Genomic DNA, 18,742 nt, shown 5'->3' on the forward strand with positions numbered 1-18,742 from the left:
CTCATGGAAGGAGGAGCTCACTTTTATTAAATGCCTGCTATGTACGTGGATTTCCATGCTGTGTCCATTTCAATTCCAGCTGATTGGTTGGAATCTCACAGAGGAGACGAGCCTCCGCAACTCTGACGAACTGGTGGCAGCTAGTCAACCACAACGCCAGAACTGCTGTCCGTGTTTGTGTTCTGCGGCCTGCTTTTAAAAAGCGCCTTTTTTAAGTCTGAAAGGTGGATTTACAGAGGATAGTGAGGTCTTCTGCTGATTCACTACCCAAATGGCCACAGTGGCTAGAGCTAATCTGAAGCCAGGAACCACGAGCTTCTCCTAGGTTTCCCATGTGGGTGTTGGGCCCCAAGGACTTGGCCGTCCTCCATGGCTTTCCCAGACCATAAGCAAAGAGCTGGATTGGAAGTGCAGCAGCCAGGACTGGAATTGGTGCCTGCATGATAGATCTTTCACTTGAGTGACAAGGACCCAGCTCCTGAAGCCGTCATTTGCTGCCTGTCATGGTTTGCATTAAGAGGAAGCTGGGATATGGATCAGAACTTGGACTCGGTCTGGGCCGTCTAGCATGGGATGTGGGTGACAGGAATGGTCTCCTAACTGCTGTGTCCGTGCCCATCTCTGAAGCCTGCATCTTGTCCTTCATTCTTCATTTCTTAAGTGTTAATAGAGACATCTTTAGGCACATACTTGTGTTCACCAGCAGAGATCTCTGAAGTGATCAGAGGGCATCTTCCAACAGTGATAACACTCAGAAGGATGAAGAAGTGACCATGACACTCCTTTTGTGTAAAGAAAGATTTATTCACAAATCATCAGGCTGGTATCCTGGGAAAAACTGTTAGCATTTAATCACTATGACTATATTGATCTTCATGTAACAGAACTTGGAAACAAATTGTTCACAATGCTGTGCTTAGGTGAATAGTGGATGTCTGCTGTGTGTTAGGAAATGTTACACAAATATGGAGCAGAGGCGTTTCCTAGTCTGTTAGACCACTGCAGCTCCGAGACTGGTAACATACCCATGTTCACACTGCCGATAGCATAGGTTGCTTTAACAAGTCTTGTCTCAAAATACAGTGTGCTGGGGTCTTGCCTTTGTTATCTTTAGAAGGTATCTGTTACAAACTTAAGTATTATTATGAAAAAAGTAGATATTTGTGCAGAGTTTCCCTTTTTGGAAAGAGGATTGTGGTAACGTATGTCTGTGTTGCTGCGGACCGCAGCCATGTTTGAGGTGTGCCACGCACCCGGTGTTCCATGTGGGTAGCCAGCCTGAGATGGGTATGAACTAGCTGTGGTTACTTCTGCCCAAACTGAAACTTTGTAATCATGCTTCCAAATTGTTTGTCACTTGAATTATCATCTGTTATTTATGTTTATTCTAAGTTTATTTTTTTTTAGGTAGGTGATGTATCAACATTAATCTGTCAAATCCATTGGCAGCCGTATTTATAGTAGTGTTTGGGCAGTTGCTTAGGGGATAAGACCAAACAACATATTGGTTATGTTATGGTGGATATTGTGGCTTATAGTTTACAGAGCCCATCCCTGCTCAGTAACACGCAACCGTTTCTGGTGCACAAGTTTCCCTCCTGGATGGAAGCAGTGGTGTACACTGTATTTGCTGGACACTAAAGGAATTTGAGTTCCTAAACAAAGACATAATGCTTTTGGCTAATCAGTCAGGATTTACTTTGTTCTACAGTAAACATTTCAACGTGATCTTTGAGGCGTGGGAATTTGCTGGAGTGTGGTTCAGATCCTGCGCCCACAGAGCCATTTGGACTGAAATCCGGGTACTGCCAGACGTTTGTGAAATGCACATAGCACACCTAGCATGCTGCTGGTTTTGGGAGTATACCACGTGTGCATGGGCCATACCAGGCACAAAGTGGATGGCTGTTATTACTTCTAGGACTTTCAGCTTCATTTCTGAGCATACAATACATGAATTTTGAAGAAATGCAATAGTTAAATCTGAAAATTAAAGAATTTAGACTAGGACTTCTAATTTGAATGTGGTAAAGTCACATTATCCCTTCTTTCCACAAACTGTGCAAAGCAACAAGATAAGTGGAAAAACAAAAAATGTGAACAACTGTGTTTTGTGAAATGATATCTATAAAACCCCAGGTTTTTCCTGAAGGAGGTATGTCTGCTCAGACGGGTGGACTTGGGGCATGGTGGTGGACAGGAGGGGAGTCGAAAGGCAGCCGTGGAAGGGTCTACATGGGGGTTTAGCGACCTGAGCCACTACATGAAACCTGGCATCCCTTGTGGGCCATGGCTCAAATCCCAGCTGCTTCACTTTCTGTCCAGCTCCCTACTGGTGGCCTGGGAAAAACAGTGAAAAGTTTGTTAGAGTATTTTGGCCCCTGCCATCCATTTGGGAGCAGAGTTAAACTGTTGGCTTTGTCCTGACCTATTACTGGCAATTTCAGCCATCTGGGGAGTGAACTAGTGGATGGAAGATCTCAATTGAACTGCCCTTTCTATAACTTTCAAATACTCACATATATACACATATAAGTTCACATTTATATATACATATACATAAGTATGTATATATGTGTTTATGTATATATATATATGGTGAAAATGACCCGCTGTTGAAGACCAGGGCCACACATGGGAGGCGTGTTGTATAAGCTTCGTTTTGCTAATGTGTTTGGTTCTAAACTGATGGAGATGGACTGACCACATGAAGACACAGGCCACACTCTGAGTAGGCATCTTGTCTCCAGTCCAGTGTCCAATGGCGAAGGGGATATGAAAAACAAGCAAAATTCTACATCATGAGAAAAATTGCTGTTAGCCTGGAACATGGATCTGAACTCTATTCCATGGGCACCTCTGGCAGATTTCTGGTGATGAAAAATTGGCCAGTTCCAGTACTAACTGATACAAGAAAGATTGGCCCGAGAGCTCCCCCAGAGGACCAAGTGTAGGTGAGAAGCCAGAAAAGCTCACAAGACAATAATGGAACAGCAGCAGTAGCAGCAGGGAAAGGTTATGGCTATGAAAGAGACAAACTGTTGCAGGACTTTGTGCCGTTGATTTAAAAGTAACAAACCCTTAAAGAAGCAGGTGGATCTCTGACGAATTAGCACAAACCAGGTACAGAAGAACTCAGAAGAAAAAATGTAGGTGAGCGGGGAAGAGACTCAAGGAAGAAACAGCTGAGGAAAGTGGAAGCGACACAGAAATCGGGAAATGCTGGCGGGAGGACAGGAAGGGACAAACCCTGCTGAACACAGCAGAGCTCCAGACAAGAGGAGAGACGTGAGAGACTCGAGGAAACAGGAAATACCCAGAGTTTAAGCAGATTCCAGAGAAAATGGTAGATCACTGCAGCAAGTAGAAAGGCATGCATGTTCAGGAGTTTTTCATAAAGTGGAAATTGTGACATTTAAAGACTAAGGGAGAAACAAGATGGCGTGATAGGGTAAAGACATGTTTAAATAGACGGAGAAGCACCTGCCTGGTGAAGCAGAGATGGCACGTTCCAGAAAACAGGAGAGGAATTACCAATGGCAGGGGGCACCTGGAAACCAACAGATGTGAGAAAGCAGGGAAGACAATGGTGTGGTTTTGCAGGTAACCCAGCAGCAGTCAGCAGGTGGTGGACGTACTTCCACTGGTGGCTGGAGCTCCTCCAGCAGCCAGGTGGGAAGGAGAGTTCACTGGGAGCTCAGCAGGTGAATCCAGGCAAAGAACCGCCCATCTTGCTGATTTGCTGGATTCGACCAGGAAAGAGACCGAGCAGTGGAGTTTGGGAACAGGATGGTTTCACAGACTTGACTTCCACCAGAGCTGCATTGGGCGCCGTTTTGTGTAGGGAGGCAGAGTTTGGGCAGACTGAGCTAGCACTAAACTGGGAGCAAACTCAACTCATCATTGCACTGAGCCAGAGGTGAGTTGCATCTACCAAAATGGGTCCATGTAGCAGCAGTGGCATCCGCTGGCTGCAGGCCAGAGGCTGTCCCAGTTCCTTGCATGTGTGTGTCTGTGTAGTTAGAGGTGGTGAACATAGAATGGGTCCACGTACTTAGATTCAGTCAGAAATTCTGCAGCTGCCAGAACGATGATCTAGGTGGCATTGACTGTGTGCACGCTTCCCATTATACCAAGCAGGCTGTCCTCGCTGAATTCTTAGCAGGACTCTGTTGGTATCACCGTTACCCTGCTTGGTCAATAAGGATGGTGAAAGTCATTGAGAACGAGGGACTTGTGCAAATGAAAAACCAGCCTGAGCCGGAGCCTTGACTCCAGACCGTGCTCTTTAATCAGTAGAACAGCTGCCTGTGGGAAGCAGCGCAAGCACTTAGTGAATGCAGCCGTGCGAGTGAGCGGCTGTAAGTCACACGGACGTCTTCCCGAGGCCTCTCATCCTCGCTGGGAGCTCAGGATCAGCAGTCAGCCCAGCAGTGTCGTGTCGTTTGGTTGGTTTGGTCGGCAGCTTCACTTGGCCAACTCCCCTTTCAGTGTCTCTGCTAATTGTTATTAATGGGCGCCTGTCGGACACATGTGAATTGTTGCATTTTGGTTCCAGTACAGATTGTACCAGAGAGGCAGTGTCTGCCCTTGTGAGTTCAGCTATTAAAGTCAGGTAACAGGAGTGTTCCTCAGAGCGTCGTGGGGCCTGGCAGCGAGGCCGGGGGGCCCTGTGCTCCATCGGTGAGGGAGGCAGCGGGTGGAGTTCCGTGGGTGCTGGCCGTCAGTGAGTGCCACTCCCTTGTGTGGGTTCTGGCTTAGCTTGAAATGCCTTCGGTGTAAATCTAAAACCATGTGTCTAATTAAACAAAATAATTCACTTTATTAACCACAAAGACTTTGGGACAAGTTCTGAAACTGGGATGCTTTCAGTTACAAAAGTGAATATTGTGAGCTCGCTCATTTTGCAAGCATTTATATTTAAAGTGGATACTCAAGTTGATTCAGGTTTATGTTCAGTATTTAGTTATGTAATGTTTCATATTTAGATATTCAAGCAACAGAAAATATGTATATAGGAATAGACACATCATTGCAACAGTGTGGAAATAATAAAAGTCACTCCTGCATATAAATAAAAAATTAAAAAAACTAAAAAAGGAAAGAGAAAAAACACTAGTACACACAAAAAAAGAACCAAAATTTGCCTATGGTTAGATTTTGGTGTTGCAAATCTGATCAGTGCTTCATTTTTTTTTTTTTAAGTTAATCTGTTTAATCTCAAAGTAGAAAAGGACACACATACACAAATACACAGATAATGCTATCTTGTGGTTCACACCCCACATACCTGCAGGAACCGCGGCTGGGTTAGACCGAAGCCTGGAGCCCAGTCTTCCTCCTCCTGGGTGTCCCATGGGGCGACAGGACTACTGGCAGCACCACTGGGTGCCTGCTGGGAGGCAGGCTGGAGGCAGCCCTGCGGCATGGGGTGCAGGCGCCCCGAGCAGCCGCTGGGTGCGCTGTGTCTTGGTGGGTGTCTGATTCATGCATTCCCTTGTGTACTTTGTCCACTGAAGACCGACGGGAGGCACATGACACTCAGGCTCGTGTCCTGCATGGTTGAGAAATGGACCTCAGTTCGAAACGAGTGAAGTGTTGGTGGCACTGCAAATGTTTAAGATCTTTCACCCGATGACATCAACAGTGCCTCAAATTCATGCCTCGTTGTTTCTGAATGCTGAGAGAAGTATTTCCGTGCTTTTTTTCCCAACGACTGCTATTTGAGTTAACCGTGCAGTCAAAATTCATGGCCGTTGCCTCAGGCTTGATTCGGTTCAGAAAATGTTTTTTTTCCTGTTTCTTACTTTATATAACAGTGAAATAGTTTGAAAATTTTGAAAAATTGAATAGTACTCAATCACCACTCTTTGTCCCACAGAATCTTTCGGAACCTGTGTCTTTGTAGATAGCTGCTACCTACAAAGTTTTGCTTTTAATGTAATTGAACATTACATAGAAGCACTTGTGCCAGTATTTTTCAAAGCATCGAGTGTTTAGCCTTTTCTACTTATTGATAACCTAATCGTATTGGTGTCTTAGTTTTACTTAATTTATTTGAAAGTTAGAGACAGTCTTGTGCTGGTTCATTCTGGTCGTTCACAATGGCTGTGTCTTTCCGAGTCCAGAGCTAGGAGCTGGCAGCTCAGTGCAGGCCTTCCTTGCAAAGGCAGGGAGCCAGCTACCGGAACCAGGGTGTGCCTTGTAGAAAGGCAGACTCGGGATCAGAGCGAAGGTTCAAACCCAGACACAGCAGTGTGACCAGCACATGTCCTAAGCATAGGACAGCCACCAGGCCCAGTGCAGGTCCCCCAGTATCTTTTGTTTTTTTTAGATTTATTTATTTTTATTGGAAAATCGATATACAGAGAGGAGGAGAGGCAGAGAGGAAGATCTTCTGTCTGTTGATTGATTCCCCAAGCGGCCACAACGGCTGGAGCTGAGCCAATCCGAAGCCAGGAGCCAGGAACTCTTCCAGGTCTCCCACACAGGTGCAGGGTCCCATAGCTTTGGGCCGTCCTCGACTGCTTTCCCAGGCCACAGGCAGGGAGCTGGATGGGAAGCGGGGCTGCCGGGATTAGAACCGGCGCCCATATGGGCAAGACGAGGACTTCAGTTGCTAGGCTACCACACGGCACCCCCTTCCCTGTGTCTTTTACAGCAAAATAGGAAATGATGATATGCAATTCTGCAGAGGCTTACAGTACCTATGCTTCAGTTAGCCAGAGTAAATTTCACAAAAATTGTATCCACGTATTTCTTGCCAGCAGTACGGATGTTTCCGGTTTGCCGTGACGATGATCTAGGTAATAATTCCATGAGAACATTGCAAACTTCACATTTTCTGTTTGTATTTCTTTCATTGTGACTGCATGTTCCTTGTATTTTCCTGGAATGCAGTGATGCTAATTTTTTTTCCTTTTATATTTGAATGATCTCTACAAATACTTTAGGTGGTTGAACTAACACAAGTATTGGGAGAGAACCTTATCCGCATGTATCAGTTGTGTGTTCAGTGTCCCCGCTTCCCATGCAGATCAGCGGTTTCCTCTGGGTTTGGTGTCCCCTGCACACGTGGTCGTGGCTGCTCCTTTGCCTGGGCTGCTCTGGAAGTCGTCAGCACGGAGTCTCTGTGCCCTCCCCAGTGCGGGCGTCTCTGCAAGCATTGGCGATTGTTGATGTCTGCACTTGCAGACATAATTTCTTGGTTCTTCACCAACCTTTTACTTACTTACTTCATAATTTTTCTTAAAAATCTCTGATGAGTAGATTTATTTGGAAGAATGTTGTTACAGAATGATTTAAACTCTGAAATGAATTCCAGTATTTCTGCCCTAAAACTTAGAGCATATTTCCCTAGATGAATATTCTGAGTTTAATTTCAAAATGTTCTTGAATATAAAGTGTATTTTGTTTGCTTTCAAAATATTCTGAAATCTTTGAAAGCTTCTTTATTAAGTTTGATGTAAAATAGCGTTTGTGTCATATCAATGATTATTTTTGATGTTAAAAATGCCATTTTATGTATAGCAAAGGAAACAATTAACAAAGAAGCAACCAACAGAATGGGAGAAAATTTTTGCACACTACACAAGGATAGGGGACTAAAATCCAGGATTTACAAAGAGCTTCAGAAACCCAGGGACAGCAAAAAACACAACAAAACACCCTGTAACAAAATGGGCAAAGAAAATGAACAGACGTTTTTCAGAAAAACAGATTCAAATGGCTAACAAACATATGAAAAGATGCTCAGGCTCCTTAGCCATCAGAGAAATACAAATGAAAACCACGTTGAAGTACCACGTAACCCCAGTGAGACTGGCCCACATTCAGAACTCAACTAACAACAACTGCTGACGTGGAGGTGGGGAGAAAGACACCCTCCCTCACTGCTAGTGGGAGTGCAGGCTAGTACAGCCACTGTGGAAATCGGTATGGAGAGTGCTTGGAGAATTGCAAATAAATCTGCCATATGACCTAGCTATCCCGCTGCTAGGAATATACCCAATAGAATTGAAATCTGCATATGAGAAGGGGATCTGTAATCCTATATTTGCAGCAGCATAATCCACAATAGCAAAGACATGGAAGCAATCCAGATGTGAGTCCAAAGAAGAGTGGTTAAAGAAACCGTGGTGCATCTACTCCATGGACTATTATTCAGTTATTAAAAAGAATGAAATTATACCATTTACTACCAGGTGGTCCCAACTAGAGACGATTATGCTCAGTGAAATGAGTCAATCACAAAAGAACAAATACCATATGTTCTCTTATATAAGGAAACCAACATGGAAAGTGTAACTTCAATAATCTGATCCATACTGTTTTTTGTTTGCTTGCTTTTTTGGCCGTTTCCCATGTGTTTTGATGTTTTTTATTTCAGTTTTGTTTATTCCAAATAAATTCTTTTCTCTTGTCAAATTCATTACTGGCTCATGGATTACATGGTGGCATCATTTTTCCCAACAAATTTTTGTGTTTCCTTTTTGTCGCCCATGTGTTGGTTACTCAGTGGCGCGTTATTTTTTCATGGTGCTGTAATTTGTTGTTGATGTTGTTATTGTGGCTGTTCTAACTCATACCAGTTGTTGACCTTGTTTCATGACTTCCCACTTATGGTAATGTATAGTGATGGAATACTGGGGTCTACCTTATACAGATGTGGGGGTATAATGGAACATGCATCCCTGGTTTCAGACGAAAGATGGATTCCCAGTGAAACTGTTGGACATGAGTAGACATTGGGATGCTGGACTGTCTGACATTGTACCAACAATGTCAGGGTACACTTAAATAAGAGACTGACAGAATTATGATTCCTTATGAAAGACTACACCATTGTAGTAAAATGGGGAAAATTTCTCCAGAGTAGGAGTTTGGGAGGGAATCCAGCCTATACGAAACTGTACCACATAATTCAAAATTTAAAAAAAATACCATTTTGGTCTTAGGATCATGTGTAAAGTGTATAGCAAAAAGTAGAAAGTGAAGTGTGAGGTTTATTTGCCATTTTTTCATAATGCATGTGAGTACATATTACAAAAATGTATATAGCTTTTTGCATCAAACCTGAACTCATGCTGTTGATTCCATTTTATTATGAACTTTTTGAAATACTTTATGAAACTGAGAGGCTGAATTTTTGTAGATGTTAAACGAGAAGTCCCATCTGTCTGTCAGAGAGCCTGCTGCTGCCCTGGCAGTGTCCAGTCTAAGCATTGCCACTCCTGCTCATCCGTTATGAAGGTGTGCTTTGCTTCCTGTGTCAACACCGTGTGGTATGCTCAGTTGTGTGCTTTGGGTGCACACCCAGTCATGCAGACTCTGAAGTGGAGGGAACGTGTGTTATACACACGCTGTCTGCTCTTGGTTGAATGTGTGTGTATAAAGGTGTCACATAGCTGGTTAGTGAATGAACAGCGTCTTAGTGTAACAAAATAGTGTCATTTAATATTAATAGGGGTGCCTCACTTCATCACAGATTCCAAGTTTATTGATGTAACAGCCATGGAGGGCCTTAAAGTAGTCTCCAAGATGTCCTGATGTGACTGGAAATGTGCCCAGTTAATGAGTCCTGAGGAAAGCTTGGGCTGGCTCCTGCAAACTCCGGAAAGGGCTCTGCTTTTGCCATTTAGATGCAGATAATTGAACAATGGTGCTGGACAGCAGTGTTATAATTGAGTGAGAATGGGGAAATCTGGAGACAATGTGTTGCAGATTAAATTGAAACCCTAAATGTAAAGCTAATTATTAGTCTAAGTTTTTTAAAGAATCTAAAAAATTGTATTCAGAAATGAACTTCAAGATTTTATTTATGCATATTTGTACTGACTTTGCACATAAATATGCTTGCACCAAAACAAACTTGAATTTGAATTCTGTTTTCCACAAACTTTTGAGGTACCCTCTTATGCTAAGAAGAACAAGGAAGACATGAACACTTATCAAATTCTGCAGACCTTAGCAAAGCCCAGCCGATTGTCTTGTTATCAGGAAGAAACTGCTTTGACTCAAGTGGGAAAACTGCAGGGAGCAGAAATGTGCTCATGGAAAGGAAAAAGGAAGCCAGGGACTGGATATTGATCTTGCCAAATGAAGTGCTGAAAGAAAATATTACATTGTGAATTTTGTTCCATTATTTTCTCAAGTACAGTCTAGCAATTTAGATTAGGAGGACAATGGCTGAGGTGCTGGAAATAAATCCAAGCCATGTGATAAATTATTGCAAAGGACACAAGACTTCCTCAGAGCTTCAGACTTTTTTTTTTATCCAAAGTAGTTTCCTGAGTAGATATGTTTCTTAGGTTTGCAAGGTTGCATGTTATCAGAATATTCCTTTGGTTTTTAAAAATAAGGTGCGTGTGGGAAATTTTCCGTTTGATCATCTGTATCAGTAGTTTAATTAAAGTAACGTAGCATTTTGATTCACGGGAAACTGACGAGGATTCCATGTCATCACTCATGTCCCAGCTTGATCTTCAGCCGTGTATGGAGGCTCTGTGGTACAGTGAAGGAACAGGAAATCAAACACCTGAGGCCCTTGGTCCCCTTCTCCTCTCGCTGTGTCCGGAAGTGTGTACACGGAGGCAGTTGATTGCCTCAAGGTGCTGAGAGTTGGGGGAGCTAACTCAGAGCCCAGGTTCATCTGTGGCCTGTCTGGCTGCTTGCTGTCATGTTCAGGTATGTGGTCTTCGTGTTGGATGGGAGCTGAGTTTCTGTGCATCCTATCGTATCTGCCACACCTGCCGCAGAGGCCCAAGCAAGAGCTGCTGTCGTCAGAGTGTTGGAGTTGCGTGGCCTTGTAACTATGATGAGACTTCAGGTAGTTCATGGAGAAATGCAGTACAAAGAGAAGGGTATTTCAGTACATACATTCTTTGGAATGTATGCATAATTTTTAATAATTGCATTTCTGTGAATTTGTTGAAGATCCTTATATGCATGGTATAGGTAATTATTTGATAAATATGACAATACCTTGTGACCTTGATATATAGGAGTTAAGATAAAATTTGTGAGAATAAAGAACTTGTTTCTAATTTGGAATCCAGAACTTAGCCTTCTTACAATCTGCTTTAGTTCTTTCTGGAAAATCAAGACTCCGTTGACTATTATCCCCAAACTACCCTTTTGGTGCCTCTAGTTCTGTAATTACGTATCTGCATTTTTATCTTTTCCACTAGGCTGTTGGAGCTTTGAGGAAAGGGTTCATGTTTGTTCATGTCTTTGCTACCAGTGGCAAGCACGTATTTTAAGTGTTCCATATGTTTTAAAAATAGATTTGAGAAGGAATTTTCTGGTGAGACTTCGTGTTAATTATAGTGTTTGTTAGGCAAGAAGGATAATATTCTTCAGCCGATTAAGGTCAATAGCTGGTGACCTGACAGTAGGTTCTGGTGTTGTGTGCATCCAGTGAGGGACCCTGAATGTGGCCCTGCCTGTCCATGTCCCGAAGGAAAGGACCCCAAGTTCAGTGGAGGTATTGTGCAGTTCATAGACTAGAGAGCCATGGAAAGTGGGAGAGTTCGTGTGCAGTGTAGGGATGTTATCAGATCTCTGCTTTAACCTCTGTACCAGCTCTTCAGTTACAGCTCAAGTTTTCAGTTGTTCTTGTCTAAAGAAAAGGGGGTTGAGCCACATGCTCTCTAATGCCCTTTTTAGCTATTCGATTCTATTTGATTTTTTTTTCAGTAGAGGATGGATGGTTTGTAAAGAAGTAGACAAACTGAATGCAAGTTAACCAACATGATACTGCTGGCCTGTATTTCTGTTACAAGCAGTGCAATCAAGCTGTTAAAGGAAGTTAGAGAAGACAAAGTGCACAAGTAGATGGGATTGAAATGGGGCCTTGGAGACTGGCAGGTGCAGTTGGAGGGTGTGGGGACGGCCACCGGAAGGGGAGGCGATGCTGAGGGACCTTGGAGACTGACAGGTGCAGATGGAGGGCGTGGGACGGAGATGCTGAGGGGCCTTGGAGACTGACAGGTACAGATGGAGGGCGTGGGATGGAGATGCTGAGGGGCCTTGGAGACTGACAGGTGCAGATGGAGGGCGTGGGACGGAGATGCTGAGGGGCCTTGGAGACTGGCAGGTGCAGATGGAGGGTGTGGGACGGAGATGCTGAGGGTCCTTGGAGACTGGCAGGTGCAGATGGAGGGCGTGGGACGGAGATGCTGAGGGGCCTTGGAGACTGACAGGTGCAGATGGAGGGCGTGGGACGGAGATGCTGAGGGGCCTTGGAGACTGACAGGTGCAGATGGAGGGTGTGGGACGGAGATGCTGAGGGGCCTTGGAGACTGACAGGTGCAGATGGAGGGCGTGGGACGGAGATGCTGAGGGGCCTTGGAGACTGGCAGGTGCAGATGGAGGGCGTGGGACGGAGATGCTGAGGGGCCTTGGAGTGGTTTGAGGTTTGGAAGAGTAGAGGAGGACCTGGATTGTAAGCAGCTCCAGAGGACCATGTGCAGACAGGAGGAGAGGACAGAGTTGTACCTGCTGAAAGTCATCAAAGGCTTGGCAGGGGATGAGTGAAAGAGAAGAGGAAGTCGCTAATGACAGAGCTGGCACAGGGCTCTGCTGAGTGAAGAGGCTGGCTGAAGGCGTGATAGTCCAAATAGTCCAAATAGTCCAAATAGTCCAATCATGCAATTAGAGTTGGGAAGCTGGAGGGAAATAGCAGGTAGGCATGCGGACCCTCCTGGGTCTTTGTTTCTCATCATTAATAAATGCTTTATCACAGCTGTGCAGAGTGATGTCCAGAAAATGGTTATTGCTGAGCTTTTGGAGAGATTTTGTTGAAAGCAGGTGTATGTGTGGGTATCTGGTTAGTTAGAATGAGGCCACTCAGTCCTATCCTGACTCTTGAAGAGCAGACCTGTGTCCAGTGCTGTATCCAGAGCTCTGATGATGATGAAGAATGTTCTTGCCTGTCTGCATTTGTACATTTCCCTTCGTGTTCCTGTATTCCTTTCAACTTCTCGGTTTTCGGGTTATGTCTCTTTCACCAGAATGCCATGTAGGAACATGGAAGATTGGCTTGGTAATGCTGCTGACGATTTATATGGCAGTCTGTAAGTGCCTGGAACGCTCTTTGCTGTTTTGCATTCCTTTGTTTAGTCTTGATGGAGTAGGCTTCCATATCCTGGGGATGTGACTTCATACAGCTGATGGCCGTTCTGCCTTCTTTGTACGGAACACAGATGTTTGCATTCTCACACAGTTTCTCCAGTTGCCTGGCCTCACCTTTTGCAAACTGCAAGGGATCTAATCTGCAGTGAAGTCATGGGCCGTTCTCGATTTAATTTCTCCATCCCCTCTGTAACTTCCAGGAAAAATTACATGGATTATAGAAAATTGTGCCTCCTTTCCAGTTCACGTCAGTTACTTCAAAAATCCTGCAGTCTGTGTTTGTACCATATGTGGCAAATTATGGAAGGTTCTGGGTAATTAATTACTATCCTTTGAAGTTAAAAAGTTCTTTTTTAGCAGCATGCTGTTGAAGCCAGAACACATTTTATAAAAGCTGAATGCTAAGCATCTTTATAGAATTTTGTATTGTATTTGCTCATTATAATTTTGAATGCAGGCTATATCCTTATTATGCAAGACAGGAAACATCCACCAGAGATTTCAAAATGGAATACATACATATGATACCTATATGTGTGTGTGTTGATCCGATTTTATATATGTACACACACACATCTTATCCAAAATGTTTGTGGCAGAAAGTGTTTTGAATTTTGTATCTTTCAGATGTTAGAATATTTACAAAATGAGCTGTCCTGCGGAATGCACCTCCAGTGTAAACATGGAATTCATTCATATTTTATATATAACATATGCATACCCTGATTTAATTTTTTTTTATTTTTAAAGACTTATTTATTTAAAAGGCAGAGCTACAGAAGAGAAAGGGGTGGAGGAGGGAGAGTTATTTTCCTCTAGGCTGGGCGGGCCCAACTTAGGAGCCAGGAGCTTCCTCCAGGTCACACATGTGGGTGGCAGGGGCCCAAATAATGTGGGCCATTTTCCACTGGCTTTTCCAGTCACATTAGCAGGGAGTTAAATTAGAAGTGGAGTAACCAGTACTTGAACCTGAGGCCCTATACCTGATTTAATTTTATTGCATATTTGTAGTGTGCTTAGACCCATTGCATGAGGTCAGGTGTGGAACTTTCCATTTGGTGGTGTCATGTTGGTTCTCAGAATCTCATGAATGTCAGAGCACTTGGGGTTTCAAATTTTTTATTAGGAAAGTTTAACTTAGTACTGTTATTGAAATCTGTGGATGTTGTGTGGTGAAATTAATTACCCAGACTCACAAAAAGCTTTGTTTTTTTGTTTTAAGACATTTCTTATGTATTTGAGAATCAGTATGAGATATAGATGGACTGAGCTCCCATCCACTGGCGCACTCCCCAGATACCTGCAGCAGCTGGAGTCAGGCCAGGCCTGGGCCAGGAGCGGGGAGCTCCAGCTGTCCCACAGAGCAGCAGCTGCCTCCCGTAGTGTAGTGTGCGTCAGTGGGGACCTGGTCAGAAGCAGAGGCGGGCCCGATCCCGGGCATTCCAATACAGGTTTCACCTGCAGTACTGCCGCCCTCCCCCTGCACCCACGTGGAGGCCTGACTGGGGTCTCAGGTTCTTGGTGTTGGCTTAGTCCAGCCCTGGCCATTTGAGGGAGTGAACCAGCTGGTAGAAGATGTGTCTTTCTCTGTATCTGTCTTTCCAGTAAATAAATAAATCTTTACCAAAACCAAAGCCGAGTCTATTATTTTGCTATTTTTTTGAAGATGTATTTTATTTTTATTTGAAAGGTAGATATGCAAAGAGATCTTCATTTGCTGCTTCACTCCCAGAAGGCCACAAGGGCTGAAGCTGGGCCAGTGCAAAGGCAGAAGTTTGTTTCAGGACTCGCACGAGTTCAGGACCTGAGCACTTGGGCCATCCTCTGCTGCTTTCTAAAGCCATAGCAGGAAACTGGATCAGAACTGGAATAGCCAGGACTCGAATCAGCACCCATGTGGGATGCGTGGCAGTGCAGGCAGAGACCACCTGCAGTGCCGTGGTGCTGGCTCCCATTTGGCTGATTCCTTATGGATCGATAACATTGCGGTACACAGCATTGGCTGCTCTTAATTGACCTGTTCTGCTTTTATCTTTTCAGAAATTGGCCCAGTGACGATTACCACAGACCCCAAGAAATTTCAGTTTGAACTTCGAGAACTCTATGTTCAGGTGAGTGTTCGGTTTCAATTTCATTTCTGTTGGGTGGAGAGGAGCCATGGTCATCTGCACTGTTAGGTTTAAGGGGCCCTGTACGTGCTGCTTGTTTTCTGCATCTGAGTCCTGAATGATTTGGGCATTAGCCACAGGCCAAGTGCAGCCTGGGTTCAGAAGCGCAGCCTCATTGCCACCCTCCCCAGAGCTGCTTTCCCGCTGCAGCTCAGAGGGCTGGGATGGAGAGAGAGCTGGGATGGAGAGAGAGCTGGGATGGAGAGAGAGAGCTGGGATGGAGAGAGCTGGGTTGGAGAGAGAGAGCTGGGTTGGAGAGAGAGAGCTGGGATGGAGAGAGAGCTGGGATGGAGAGAGAGAGCTGGGATGGAGAGAAAGCTTGGTCCCTGAAGCCTCAACACTATTCACTTAGAAACCTGTGCAATGATGACCGATTCTCCCTGGCACCAGCAATTGTGTAACCAAGGTGATTTTTATATGCTGGGCTGTATTTATTATTTATTTACTACTGTGAACATAGTTTGCGCACTTGGCAGGAGTCAGTGCTTTAATTGTTGTGCAAACATCGTGGTAGTGAGATTGCAGCCACCTTCTCCTTGTTGCTGCTGGGAGACAGTTCCCAGATCCACTCAGTGCTGACTCTGCTGCGTGGAGGCTGCCGCTCTGTGGCCCATGCCACTATTTACTATCGACTTTTTGGTTACTTCTTCTCATTCTTTTCAACTGCTGGTAGCTGGCTTATGAGGGGCATGTGGGAATGGCCTGGTACCACAGCTGCCACAGTTCTTTGACCTGTGGTCAGCCAGAGAGGGGATGACTGCATTATCTGACCACAGTTTAAGTGTATTAAATGAGGTTACAGAATAGAGTTTTGTTTTTTGATGACAATTCTTATTTTGAAAATAAAGCCCTATGCAAAAATTTTCATTTAAGTTAGAGTGGTGATGCATCTTCAGAGTCCACTGGAATCAAATGGAAATCTGGAAAGGGTGAAATGCTTAGGGCAAACAGAAGGAAGCCAGCAGGAAGAGGCGCCAGGGCAAAGTGGCGAGCAGCTGTGCCTGGCGCCTGCCTCTTCTGCTGCAGGGGCAAGTGAGTTAGGGAGGTCCTATGGCTGGACTTTCTTAATTTATCCCTTTTTGTGCCCAGTGTTTATTTTTGAGCTCTTACCTCAGCATGGTGATTCTCACTTGGTTGTGGGTAAGTTACCGTACCCAGCAGGCAGTAGGGGAAAAACCCAATAGTTTCTGTTTCTTGTTCATTTTTATCGCTTCTTGTCCTGACAACAACTGTGCGGGGTCCACGCCGCCATGTCCTGCGGGAACAAGGAACGGTCTGCCCATTCTGGGAGCTGGCGGTGACCGGGCGCTGTGGGGTGGAACATGGAATGCTAGCTTCTCTTCTTCCCCTCTCTGTGTTGGGACAGAGATTACACCGTGAACCTGTGTGAATAAGGACAATTAGTATTTGCCAACATGTGTCTTCCTGCTTTCTCTTGCAGAAAATTTTTAAAAATGGAGTTATTTGAAGTCAGCAGGGGTGGGCCTAAAGCGTTTGAGTGAGCCTTCTGACAGCATGGCTTCTCTGCACGCTTAACTGTGACCTGTAACAGGCATCCATCCTTGCAGTTTGAGGACACACTCAAAGATAAAATTCTCCCCTCCTGATGACTTGAGCCCTGCCACTCAATGGGCGGATTGGCAGAGCTTGTAGGACCTTGGTTGGGACTGACACTCTCTTTTTGTAATTTTGTTCCTGTTTTTTAAAAAGTGTTATTTTTGTTTCAGTAGAGAAGTTGATGCTCAGTTGTACATGTTGAAAGTGAGACTGGGGTTGTGGGATTGTGCGTAAAGCCCCTACCTGCAATGTTGGCATTTTGGGCACCGGTTCATGTCCTGTCATTTCCAGCTGTCTGTTAATAACTTGGGGAAAGCAGCAGAATGTGACGCAGGGGCTTGGATCCCTGCTGCCCTTGTAGGACACCCAGTTAGCTCCTGCTTCGGCCTGACCCAGCCCGGACATCGCCACAGGTCGGGGAGAGAACCACAGGTGGAAGACGTTTCTCCCCCTCTCCTTCCCCCTCCCTCTCTCCTCCTTCTCCCCTCTCTCCTCCTTCTCCCCTCTCTCCTCCTTCTCTCCTCCTTCTCTCCCTCTCTCCTTCTTCTCTCCCTCTCTCCTCCTTCTCTCCCTCTCTCCTCCTTCTCTCCCCCTCTCCTCCTCCTCCCCTCTCTCCTCCTTCTCCCCTCTCTCCTCCTTCTCCCCTCTCTCCTCCTTCTCTCCTCCCTCTCTCCTCCTTCTCTCCCTCTCTCCTCCTTCTCCCCTCTCTCCTCCTTCTCTCCTCCCTCTCTCCTCCCTCTCTCCTCCTTCTCTCCCTCTCTCCTCCTTCTCTCCCTCTCTCCTCCTTCTCCCCTCTCTCCTCCTTCTCCCCTCTCTCCTCCTTCTCCCCTCTCTCCTCCTTCTCTCCTCCTTCTCTCCCTCTCTCCTCCTTCTCTCCCTCTCTCCTCCTTCTCTCCCTCTCTCCTCCTTCTCTCCCTCTCTCCTCCTTCTCTCCCTCTCTCCTCCTTCTCCCCTCTCTCCTCCTTCTCTCCTCCTTCTCTCCTTCTCTCCTCCTTCTCTCCTCCTTCTCTCCCTCTCTCCTCCTTCTCTCCTCCTTCTCTCCCTCTCTCCTCCTTCTCCCCTCTCTCCTCCTTCTCCCCTCTCTCCTCCTTCTCTCCTCCTTCTCTCCCTCTCTCCTCCTTCTCTCCTCCTTCTCTCCCTCTCTCCTCCTTCTCTCCCTCTCTCCTCCTTCTCTCCCTCTCTCCTCCTTCTCTCCCTCTCTCCTCCTTCTCTCCCTCTCTCCTCCTTCTCTCCTCCTTCTCTCCCCCTCTCCTCCTTCCCCCCTCTCTCCTCCTTCTCTCCCTCTCTCCTCCTTCTCTCCCCTCTCTCCTCCTTCTCTCCTCCTTCTCCCCCTCTCCCTCTCTTTCCCTGCTCCCCTTCTTCCCGCTTCTCTTTCTGTTTCTCTGTCTCCTCTCTTCCCCATCCTCCTCCTCTCTCTCCTCTCGTTTCCTCTCTTTGTAATACTTTCAAATAATAAGTCGACTTAAAAAAAATTTACCTTTGGGCCCGGCGGCATGGCCTAGCGGCTAGGGTCTTCGCCTTGGACGTGCCGGGATCCCATGTGGGCGCCGGTTCTAATCCCGGCAGCTCCACTTTCCATTCAGCTCCCTGCTTGTGGCCTGGGAAGGCAGTCGAGGACGGCCCAAAAGCTTTGGGACCCTGCACCCGTGTGGGATGCCCGGAGGAAGTTCCTGGCTCCTGGCTTCGGATTGGCATAGCATCGGCCGTTGCGCTCACTTGGGGAGTGAATCATGGGATGGAAGATCTTCCTCTCTGTCTGTCCTCCTCTCTGTATATCTGACTTTCCAATAGATGAATGTATCTTTAAAAAAAATTACCTTTGACTTTAAATGTCCAAGTCCCCACTCAGAATAAGCCCCAAAAGAATCATAAGGGAAAAACAA

At 45.6% G+C, this 18,742-nt stretch overlaps 1 protein-coding gene across 1 annotated transcript in view; it reads left to right on the forward strand.

The window, feature by feature from the left end:
• HMCN1 (hemicentin 1) overlaps positions 1 to 18,742 on the forward strand; it is a 350,746-nt gene that overhangs the window by 60,043 nt on the left and 271,961 nt on the right. The window contains exon 2 of the mRNA XM_040985773.1: positions 15,175 to 15,245. Coding sequence (XP_040841707.1) covers positions 15,175 to 15,245 — 71 coding nt within the window. The remainder of the gene's footprint in view (positions 1 to 15,174; positions 15,246 to 18,742) is intronic.

Source organism: Ochotona curzoniae, unplaced genomic scaffold, assembly GCF_017591425.1.
Source record: "Ochotona curzoniae isolate NIBS_2020 unplaced genomic scaffold, NIBS_Ocur_1.0 contig_430, whole genome shotgun sequence".
Taxonomy (NCBI): Eukaryota; Metazoa; Chordata; class Mammalia; order Lagomorpha; family Ochotonidae; genus Ochotona; species Ochotona curzoniae.